Source organism: Chiloscyllium plagiosum, chromosome 10 (assembly GCF_004010195.1).
Source record: "Chiloscyllium plagiosum isolate BGI_BamShark_2017 chromosome 10, ASM401019v2, whole genome shotgun sequence".
NCBI lineage: Eukaryota > Metazoa > Chordata > Chondrichthyes > Orectolobiformes > Hemiscylliidae > Chiloscyllium > Chiloscyllium plagiosum.
In genome coordinates this window covers 12,766,785-12,778,904 of record NC_057719.1, presented here as the reverse complement: position 1 = coordinate 12,778,904, position 12,120 = coordinate 12,766,785, and the positions used below count along the sequence as shown (strand labels likewise).

The window sequence follows — 12,120 nt, the reverse complement described above, 5'->3', positions numbered from 1 at the left end:
CACACACATGCAGTGTAGCTGCAAAACACGCCTCTTGCATTGCATCTCTGATCAGCTAGTCTCATCTTCCCCTTCATCCCGAGTTCAGTTTCCCATCCTCGCAAGTTCGAGATCTTTCGCCATGTTAACGAGCGTTATTTAATCTTGGCATTCCAACAAGCAACTCGGTCATCCCTAAACAGCCAGTATTCTATGTAAACAAGTAGACTGGACACCTGACCGAACCCTCCACATTCATCATCCCATACAATGCAAACAGAAGTTTGCTTATACCACCTCCTTGTCGCCTCACACCACACGAGCCCTCTATCATCCACAAGACATCAGCTCCGCGCCATAGAATCCAGGGATGAAAATGTGTTGCTGGAAAAGCGCAGCAGGTCAGGCAGCATCCAAGGAACAGGAGAATCGACGTTTCGGGCATAAGCCCTTCCTCAGGAAAGCCCTTCCTGAAGAAGGGCTTATGCCCGAAACGTCGATTCCCCTGTTCCTTGGATGCTGCCTGACCTGCTGCGCTTTTCCAGCAACACATTTTCAGCTCTGATCTCCAGCATCTGCAGTCCTCACTTTCTCCTCATAGAGTCCAGGGACCCTGATTCGGATCTCGCGTGCAATTGGAAACATCTTTTCCACGATGCTAGCTTATCAAACTTCGTCCTTACCTTGAAGACCTCGCCTAGACAATTACATGCTCTACATGCAGCCCATGTGCCTGCCGACGGGCATCGTGTTGATACAGAATCCTAGAGCTGTCATCATGGTGTACAGGCGGCAATTTTATAAATCTGACTGGCAAACATCACATTTACATGCAAGGGGACATCGTTATCCTTGTTTTCGTCTCAAACCTGGGTTCTTTTGTCTCTACGCCCTGGAACTGCCGTTAAATCTGCGAGATACTGTGTACCTCCCATACAATCCTGTATATTTTTGGAAGTCCTCAGGACTGCGTACACTTAACAGTACATTCTAGTTCCTATACTACCGTTAAGCCTGTACACCCAATATCTACACTTGTTCTTATATGATCCCATATATCCGGCGTCACCTGTCAGCCAAAAATAACATACAATTCCAAAGTTTACATTCCTACAGTCCTTGGGCTATATCTAGTTATGCCTCAGTCCCAGTATAACCATGTACACTCAGCACCCAACATAACTTTGCTAAATACACCGTCCTAGACTTTCATCCTGTACTCGCGATCTAACAGCAGGTATATCAGACACCCCACACAATCGAATGCATCGAACACTGGACAATGGAAGCATTTTGTATTTAATGCGGTTTATGTGGCACGTGTTACAATCATCCACTATATTATTGATCATTCTACAAATAATGCAGACCACCAACTCTGTGCATTTTCTGTTTTTACGGAATCAGGCACAACGCGAATGCCGTACATCACATATGTTACCGCAAACCCCATATCATATACAGTCCAAATCTAATCCCCTCTTACGTCCAGTTTTATCTACACTGTTATCAGCAAATCACTCAATGTGTGTGGTTCATCTTGAAGCTAAGCAGCTCATGTTTCGCCTTGTGCATTCTGTTGTTAATGCAGTTTATACACAGCGCGTCGACGCAATATTGTACGGTCAGCTTCCTATATAATCCGATAGTCCTTTGGTATAGTTATAGTATCATTGTACGCCATCCCTGAGATTTGTCTACAAGTTCACAAAGCCAGCACCCTGTACAAAGTGGAAGATCCATTAGACTCGAGTGGTTAACTCTGTTTTTCTCACTCCACAGACCTGTTTCTCCAGCAATCTCTGTTTTGCTTTACTTATATAGTACATTGGATATGTACAAATTCTCTACAAGAAAATACATACAACTACTCAACCACATGGCACAGTGGGCTAGCACTACTGCCTCACAGCACCAGGCACCCCGATCCAATTCCAGCCTCGGGCGATGTATGCGTGTGGAGTTTGTCTGCATGGATGCTCCCGTTACCTCCCAGAGTCCAAATATGTGCAAGCTTGGTGCACTGGCAATGTTAAATTGTCCATAGTGTTCAAGGATGTCGAGATTAGGGGCATTAGTCATGAGATGGTTCTGGCTAGGACGCCCTTCAGAGGGTAGGTGTAGACTTGTTAGGCCGAATGGCCTTTTCCCACAGGATCCTAGTCTATTCTTCTATGATATCTCAGATGCTATATCCTATATCCTTTACTAGAGCATTATATACAACCTGGGCTGTATCGCTCAGCGATTCCTGGACAAGGAGGAATCCCATCTGCAAACACAATCGGAAATCAATTGAAAATATGAGCGAGGGAGAAGCCTGAAAGCGCAATTCTTACTTTGTAAATATTTGTTTGCTGACAGTTTCTCCCTGTCACCTACTGAGGGGAATCCATGGTATACAGTACATTAAACAGCGGGAAAGATTTCTGCCCCACCAATCATTGCATTGTTCACAAATCTGGCATGTCTAGATACCCACCACACAGAATACAGACAGTAACAACAGGAACTACGACATCAACACACTCTAACTTCAAATGAATTAGCCAATATCGTCCAACTTTTAATCAAATAGTTACAGCAGCACCGAGCTCCACGCTATTAATTAGACCCGGGGCCAACGTATATCCACACTCTGGAAACGCCAACATTAAACATCTCTAACCACATTAAACTCAGGACACATCCAGTCCACTATGGATTGAGACAATAAGATCATTTATAACATCCATCCAATACCCTTAGTGCAATTTTCTTTTAACTGTCCAGAGATTTAAGAAACGTGTATTTGATACAGTGCATATCTGACAAGTAAATTAAGAGAAAAAACACTTCCTTTTTTGAATGTTCACTGATCACCCTGTGAATTAGATGAATATTATTTGGTACAAGTGTGTCGTGATTCTATTTATCTATATAGAAACGTTTTACATAGAGATATGAAACATAAATGTATTTATATTAGACAAGATCATCAAGTATTAATTAGATTTTTACTCTTCGATAACAACTGATTGGAAACTGAGTGTTCGCTCAACCCCAGCAATGCGCCAGGATCCCTCTCAGTCCAGACCTTGGGTATTACCCCGCACAAAGCTGCACGCTGATGTTTCCTTTTCAGGTTTCAGCCGCATTTATGACCAGAACATAACGAATGAGCAGAAAACTCTCACATTTGGCCAGATACATTTATACTTTCCGATTCAGACTGGGGTCTAAAATACAGGTCTAAAATCTCAAAAAAAACACACATTTTCAAATACTTACCCGCGGTTTGGAATGAAAGTTGACCGATTTAAAACGAGATATTCTGAGTTCAAATTTACAAAGTATTCGAATTTACATCTTTTTTAAAGGCAAACCTTTCCTGATTATATTAAATCTATAATCTTTATCATTTGTACCGGGCATGTACCAATAGTAGAGCTGGACACAAGTGCATCATACACGACACAGAAGGACTGAGACCGTGCATTGGAGCCGTATGGGACTGAGACATAATATTTGAAAAAAAATCGAATCTACAATGTATGTTGGTGTCACCAGACTAAAAGCAAACGAACATTTATTAACATTTCTGATTTTATAGTTAGTCTGGCTTATTATGGTGTCAGTATCCCAGACAATAATTTAAATAGTAGTCATTTCACTGCTCTGCAATGTATCTATTATCATATTGTTTCTTGTTGGAACAAAGGCACTAGAGTAAAAATAGATGTTTCCTTTTTGAAAAGAAAACACGAGAATATAAATCGGTTGTTTCCTTTTTGAAAGGAAAGCGCCTGAGATAGAATTTAAATATTAAGATCGCTGGGGTTTCCAGCTTAATGGTTGTGGTGAAACCGAAAAGAGTTGCTTAACATCACTCTGAATTGTTTAAATTGCTGGACAATCCCTGCATATTCCACATATTTCAAAATGAGACCTTGTTGAAATTAATATTTGGCTCCATCGAGATTCTTCTTTTGCTTCAAGTTGGATCTATTTTAGTAAATGGGCACGGTTAGTCCAGTAAAACTGAACTGTCTCTCTCTCTCGCTCTGTCTCACCTGAACTGACTTCCTGACAGGTCTCCAGGTGGATTGTGCCCCGGCGTGGAGGCTGCAGGTGAGCGGGAGGAGCTGCGTGGATTCCCGGGTGTTCGGACAGCACATCCAGGAAGGCCGACTGCCCGTAGAAAGCCGGCAGAGCGGCCGCGCCGACCAACCCGACCCCGGCGGGAGTCAGCACGCTCCGAGCCGCCACCAGGTGAGCCGCGGCCGGCAGGGAATCGGAGATGATCCGCGTGGAGGCGGGCGGCTCTTTATTCAGTCCGAGAATCTCCTGGATCCCAAAGCCCGTGCACCGCGACGGATTCCCGGAGCCGGGCAGGCCTTTCGACCGCTCGTTGCTTGTCAGGTTTGGAGAAATCGAGACCGTTTTGGACTTGTTAAAATTCTCGGAGACCATTTCCTCTTTACCTGTCATGCTGGCGGATTGTTCAGCCTTTGGGGGGGGGGCGGGGGTGTGGTGTTTAACACTCTCAATTTCCCCCCTTCCCCATCCCCCCTCCCCACTGGTCCCTAGTGCACTGTCCAATGTGCAATGCTGCGATCCCTTTAGAAATTCCCTATTTATTTAACGGGACAAACCCATCGGGGCAACAACATCGGCGTCCAATCAGCAGCACGGGATCAATTAGGAACCTCGGTTCACACTCCCTCTCTCCCTCCCTCTCTCCCTCCCTCCCTCCAGGAATTAAACCCGCTCTCGCTGATTGCGGTTTAATCTCCCCTATAGATTCAGCCGAGCGGGCTCTCGCCTCAGTTCATATTTCGACAACAGCATCATAACTCCAAGCAACAAGTTCCCTCCTCCCCAAACAACGTTTCTCCCCCCTCTCCTCAAATTCCCAGTTCAACTGGTGCTGAGATTTTGTGGGGGTTTTTTTAAGTCGTACCGCCCTGATCGATACTTCAAGCCTGTTTATTTTGTTCAGAGTCTGACAAGTGTGTGTTGGAGAGGGAGAGTGGGCGATGATTGTTTATGTCGGTCCAGGTAACTGCAAAGCAAACATTTAACCTTTTTCGAACGAAAGGAAACGAGACTGTTCACAAAGTTGTTCCTTTACACCCCAATGAAATTATTGATGTTTACATCTGACCAGTTGCCAAAATATTGATATTTTCACCAGTGTTTATCTTTGTTAATACTAATTCAACGCGTTATTTCGACTCCCTGGCTTCCCGACAAAACTTCACGCTTTTTAAAAAAAATTGTAAACAACATTATTTTTCTTTCCAACAACACCTGGCTCCTCCAGTTCAACTCCGGTCACTTTTCCTCTTTCTGGGTCTATACCCGAACGGGTCCTGTCAACTATCCAGTCTTAACCACCGTTTTAATAATCATTTCTAACCTGCCACCGCTTCCCCCTCCCCAAAACAAAATTGCATCCGAAACCAGCACGCAAGGGGACAAATATCGTGGCGCCTCAACAATCTCTCAAATGGATTGGAAGTGATTCGATGAAGAGCTGGAAATGAAATGGAAAAACTTGGTTGCAAGCGGAATTAAAGCCGTAAATATTTACACACACACACACACACACATACATGTGTATAACACAGAGATGAAGAGAGCTCTTTAGCAGAGAGTAAACATAATTACACCGGAACACCTCTCTCTCTCCCGCACTCAGGAGATTCTCCAAAGATTCTCGCACACTCACTTTATCATAGCGCACGCCAGATTCAATGAAAGACACGCACACACACATGCTCACACATTCATTGCAATGTGTCAGGGACCCGTCATCACCTTTACAAAATTCGATTTCTATTGTACCCTGAGTCCTGTACTCGGGAGGCTATTGTAGCAGATAAACTATGCCCTAGCGTAAACAATTTGTCCCTGCGCAAAATTTTCTCTTAAATTGAGCTGGAGTCTTTCTGGGCTGCCGTCCAGTCGCTCCATTTGAATTCATTAGCCAATCTATCCGTTTTATTTGGTTGAGGAGGTATTTTCTTCGACCTTCTCCGCCTTGATTCACATTCCGCGGGGAAACGGCACCGGGTTAAATCGGTCATAACGACATCAGCAATTTCTGGCGCTCTCTAGTTCAGGGAGTGGTTTGTGCAAAAGGCGAGTGATAGCATTTGTCCTTTCTTAAAAAAGTAAAATACATATAAAACAGCGTAATAATAAGAATAATTCACTGTCTGTTCTGAAAAAAAATACATCTATTTCTAGGAGCGGTGGTGAATTATTTGTTTAGCTTTTTCGGATCGAGAAAGTACTGTTTATGAACTAAATCCCTAGTCGGAGACTTAACGACATTTGTTATCAAATCTGAACGGCCAAATTATCATATTACCAAAGGCAAAAATCGGTGAAAAGCGACCAAATTATTAATTATACGAACACAGTTAATCTTTAACAATTACATTAATATCTGATCAATTGATTATATTAATAGAGCCAATACTTAAATATATAAACATACTTGACCATATTAACACACTTAGTTAATCGTACGCATTAATCAGTGTAATCCGAGCTCCATCATTGTTAATAAACATTTTAGCGTACCTGTTAATTTTCCAGTATTTGCTAAATTAAATTTCACACGATTGCTGCACTTGTGTTTATATATATACATTTTAAAGAGGTGTTCCATTTTATTACGCATTTCTGCAAATAAACATGTTTCAATTCAGGACGGGAAAGGATCGAAAATGGTTTTATTTCATTCCCAGTCATCGCTAAACCTTAGTGCCATTTAATTTTTGACTTCCTTCCCCGTGCCCACACAAGAAAGAAAAATCAATACGTGTTATAGTTTCAAAGACTGAATCTTTTTCGATGGAAAATTCCCTTTCTTGCTTTCTCCCCTGTCTCCCTCGTTTCCTGATAATGAAATCTTGACATCAGTTCCACGGGGACGATTTTTTAAAAAAATATATGGGATAAACTGCTCGTTCTAAATGTTATAAGTAAATCAGATTAACATGTAGTAATTTGTTACCGTTTGGAGGGGTGCATTCTGGTTAATTTGACAATCTCATTATTTCCCTGATATTACAATTGCTTTGTTAACTGCTTTCGTTCTTTCTACCATTCAAGTCCCAGAATTTAAAAATAAAACGGAAGCAACTGCAGCATTTACCGAGTTGCTCTCCTATTTTGAAGAATTGGACGGGGGGAGTTCGAACGAATGTGATGGCTGCGGGGAGATGGGCACAGTGGGGTGTTAGTGGCGGGGGGCACAGACGAGGGTGTGTGGGCGGGTGGCCTGTGGGAACTGTTGAGAAATTAAACGAGTTGCAGAGAATTAAAACAAAAAAATGGACTCAACAGATGACAGGAACAGAGAGAGAGAGAGAGAGAGAGAAACACGAAACGTTAAAAGATGACAGGAACAGAGAGAGAGAGAGAAACACGAAACGTTAAAAAGGGGGAAAAAAAGAGATGGGGATGAAGTGACGGGTAGTACACTCCTGTCATGTGGTGAGTAATTTTCTTCCAAGACCATGATACCGGAATGGGAAAGATTACACCAAATAAAGGGAACGCTCCGTTCGGCAAGTTATATAATAGTAATCCCCGCTAATCAGTCATTTTGATATAATCTTCCGTCCCCTCCATCCCCACTAACATCGTTGGTGACTAAATTGGTAGCACAACACCGTGTCGTTGATGTTTTGTTAATGTCGATTTTTCCTGGCGCCGGCGAAGTTGAAAGGAAAAGGGGAATGGGGCATTGAGGAAAGGGCATTGCTCGTTCAGCTATCTCGGATTTTAAAAAGCAATAGCACAGCAAATTTTAGGGAAGGCAGGTCGAAAATGAGATAGAAACAGAGATGTCTTTTTAAGATTAAAAGTGAGGAAAAGAACGTCAGAATAGACTGGCCTTTCAACACGGACAGTTGGAGGCGACCAGGGAGATCAGGCTGAAACAAAAATACTTGGGAAATGAAAGCAAGCCAACATGCAAGGGGGGAGGAAGAGAGGACGAGAGAAATAAACAACAAAACGAGCTAGAGAGAGAAAGATGGTTGTTATAGTTCGAAGGTGATGTGAAGGCAGCATGCAGGGCGTAAATGGTACTGTCGCTGCAAATAGGTGGGCACCAGGTGCCCCCAGGATATCATTAGATAACCTTCAGGCATGTCACAGCAACTGTCCCACACTACTGAGTGCCAATGTGTCCACAACAGTCTCCCAATACCGTATACATGCACGTGTTTACACTTACACACGCCCACATAGATACGCTCACTTGCACAAATGCATACACTCCTTCTCACGCACACATATACATACAAGTAAAGGTAAAATACTGCAGGTACTGGAAATGGGAAATAAAAACAGAAATTGCTGGAAGTCCAGCAGCATCTGTGGAGAGAGAAACAGAATTAACGTTTCTTCAGCAGAAGAAGTCATCCTGGTCTTTAGCTCGCTCTCCACAAATGCGGTCACACCTGTTGTGTTTCTCCAGTGTTCTCTGTGTATTTAACAAAAATACGTCCACAAGCCCTCCAACATCAACGCCCGTGGCGATTCATGTACACGTAGAATCATCCCTAGGGTGGGGGTCGATTAGGGCTGAGCGATCCACATCTAGCGCTTCGCCCTGGGACGGGAGGAGCTGGAAGCCAGGGTATGGGTGAATAAGTGAGAATGGAAAAGGGAATACACTAGAGAGGGTGGTAACCCCGGCATCCCTGATCTTCATTTATAGAAAAGAAACCGGAAATCCTCTGGGGAGGTGGGAGTCCACGCAGTGCAATTTTTTAATTTCAATATTATACTTTATTCATAAAAATATCTTTATATCCATACATATATGTATATATAGTCACTGAAGCAGTTTGGTTCTGTACAATAGCATAAGAAACAAACAAATAGAGTCATAGAGATGTACTGCATGGAAACAAACCCTTCGATCCAACCTGTCCATGCCAACCAGATATCCCAACCCAATCTAGTCCCACCTGCCAGCACCTGGCCCATATCCCTCCAATCCCTTCCTATTCATATACCCAACCAAATGCTTCTTAAATGTTGCAATTGTACCAGCCTCCACCACTTCCTCTGGCAGCTCATTCCATACCCGTACCATCCCTTAGTGGGCGGCATGGTGGCACAGTGGTTAGCACTACTGCCTCACAGCGCCAGAGACCCGGGTTCAATTCCCGCCTCAGGTGACTGACTGTGTGGAGTTTGCACGTTCTCCCCGTGTCTGCGTGGGTTTCCTCCGGGTGCTCCGGTTTCCCCCCACAGTCCAAAAATGTACAGGTCAGGTGAATTGGCCATGCTAAATTGCCCATAGTGTTAGGTAAGGGGTAAATGTAGGGGTATGGGTGGGTAGCGCTTCGGTGGGGTGGTGTGGACTTGTTGGGCCGAAGGGCCTGTTTCCACCCTGTAAGTAATCTAATCTAATCTAAAAACCCTCTGTGTGAAAAAGTTGCCCTTCAGGTCTTTCCCCTCTCACCCTAAACCTATGCCCTCTAGTTCTGGACTCCCCCACACCAGGGACTTTGCATATTTACCCTATCCATGCCCCTCATAATTTTATAAACCTCTATAAGGTCACCCCTCAGCTTCCGACGCTCCAGGGAAAACATCTTCAGCCTGTTCAGCCTCTCCCTGTAGCTCAAATCCTCCAACCCTGGCAACATTCTTGTAAATCTTTTCTGAACCTGTTCAAGTTTCACAACATCTTTTCGATAGGAAGGAGACCAGAATTGCATGCAATATTCCAACAGTGGCCTAACCAATGTCCTGTACAGCCGCAATATGACCTCCCAACTCCTGTACTCAATACGCTGACCAATAAAGGAAAGCATACCAAACGCCTTCTTCACTATCCTATCTACCTGTGACTCCACTTTAAAGGAGCTATGAAACTACACTTCAAGGTCTCTTTGTTCAGCAACACTCCCTAGGACCTTACCATTAAGTGTATAAATCCTGCTAAGATTTGCTTTCCCAAAATGCAGCACCTCGCATTTATCTGAATCAAACTCCATCTGCTACTTCTCAGCCCGTCTGGTCAAGATTCTGTTGTAATCTGAGGTAACCCTCTTCGCTGTCCACCACACCTCCAATTTTGGTGTCATCTGCAAACTTACAAACTGTATCTCTTATGCTCGCACCCAAATCATTTATGTAAATGACAAAAAGTAGAGGACCTAGCACTGATCCTTGTGGCACTCCACTGGTCACAGACCTCCAGTCCGAAAAACAAGCCTCCACTACCACCCTCTGTCTTCTACCTTTGAGCCAGTTCTGTATCGAAATGGCTAGTTCTCTCTGAATTCCATGAGATCTAACCTTACTAATCAGTCTCCCATGGGGAACCTATTGGAGCTTGAGTCCATCCAACAAACCAAAGGAATTTTTTACTTGTACCAAATTATATTTACATATCTGAAGCTCCAGGATGGTCTGATAACTGTACGGACGCCCATTTAACTTCAAGAGAAAGGCATCAGACAGTGATCTTTCTGCACTTTGCTGCCCCAAGCTTCAGTGTGTCCCTCATCACATAGTCATGTGCCAGTCTGCAACACTTATTCTAGGTCGATTCTTTGCTTTGGAAGACCAAAAAGTTTCAGGCAGACCAAAGAGCATTTTTCACTGAGTAAACTGTCCTCCAGTCACAGTTCATGTTTGTCTCAGTGTGCATCCCGGGGGATAGACCCCAGAGCACAGAATCCTGCGTCATGGAGCTGCTTGGGGTGAATCTCAACAAAGACCACTGCACGTTTCTCCAGTGACTGGAACTGGTACTGGATCAGGAACTGGAACAATGGCTGGGAGTGACACTGGAACAGGATCAGGAACAGTGACTGGGACTGGCACTGGTCAGGAGCTGGAACAGTGACTGGGACTGAGAATGGATCAGGAACAGTGTCGGGGACCACCTTGTTCTCGACGGCTTCACTGGGCCCCTTGGGATGCCCAACATTTCCAGGTTGTGGGATGTTGCTCCTCGCCTTCTTCCCTATGGTGCTGTGTCTTATTTTCTGTTGGTGACCATCCCTCCACATGGCTTCATCCTCAAAGGAGCTGCTGGTGTGTCCTTCGTGCAGCTGCCTCTTTCCATGGGACCATGGGGCAGATGTAATTTCCTTTTCCGGTTGTTCCTCACTGATATCCATTCCAATTTCCTTTTCCGGTTGTTCCTCACTGATATCCATTCCCCCGCCTCCTTCATTTGCTCCTCCCCACCCCCTCCATCGACTCCATTTATTCAGGTGGAGGTGAAGTCGATTGTTGTGCTACTTTTTCCTCCTCTCCAGCCTGTCCCTCTTTCTGTGTATCAGTTTACTTGCTGGAGGGTGGCACCACATGGTGTCCATGGCTCAGGTTGCCACTTCTGGCATGTGCTCCCCACTCCCCCCTTGGTCAGGCCTTATACAGATGGTCCTATTCCCCACACAGGATACGGCTCTAGGACCCCTTCATCAGGTGGCCCTTCCATATGCAGTACCTGCAGAAGGTCATGTTACAGCCCGCTGCCCTGTGCCTGGCCCTCCCGTAGGTTTGACACACTCTCGGCCATCCCACAAGAGTCAGGCAGCCTTAGCTCTCTCTGATCGGGAAGCGGGAGCATGGGTGGAAGATGCTCCCACTAACTTCAGGGTCACCATGACCTGCGCTTGCTGGTCCAGATTCCAAAAGGGTCCACTAATCAGTGCTGCCTACTTCAACCTATTCCCTGGAAAATCAGGACATTCGCTGCCGAGATGTGTGGGTTGTCTGTGTGGTTTGTAACAACCCGGCTGCTCTGTGCAGGGAGAACAAATAATGGTGCCACAGACAGGATGGAGACCCTCACCTCCTTTCTCCTCAAATACCATCAGGAGATGTTCACATTGCTTCACGTTCCTGAAGGTTACATCGAAGTTTTGGGAAATATCTGCTGCTGGGAACCTGCAGCAATCTAGGAGGACTCTCCTCACCAAGGAGGTTTGGTTGATCAGTGATCCTTCCTCCAGCTTCTTCACCATCACCCTGATTGTACTGCGGACCCCCCTGGCCTGGGATGTGGGCACTAGCAGAGGCCATCACTCTGATTGGCTGGACACTGAATCGGCCTTGGCCGAAGCCAGCATAACGGTTCACCAATTGCAGCTCAGCTCAACTGAC

At 44.8% G+C, this 12,120-nt stretch overlaps 1 protein-coding gene across 2 annotated transcripts in view; it reads right to left on the bottom strand.

The window, feature by feature from the left end:
* Nucleotides 1–4,583, bottom strand: part of vsx2 (visual system homeobox 2) — a 70,238-nt gene extending 65,655 nt beyond the window's left edge. The window contains exon 1 of one of the 2 annotated variants that reach the window (XM_043697089.1): nucleotides 4,032–4,583. In XM_043697089.1, coding sequence (XP_043553024.1) covers nucleotides 4,032–4,449 — 418 coding nt within the window. In that variant the 5' untranslated portion in view covers nucleotides 4,450–4,583. The remainder of the gene's footprint in view (nucleotides 1–4,031) is intronic. The other variant, XM_043697088.1, reaches the window with a different exon arrangement.
* Between the last annotated feature and the right edge of the window lie 7,537 nt (nucleotides 4,584–12,120).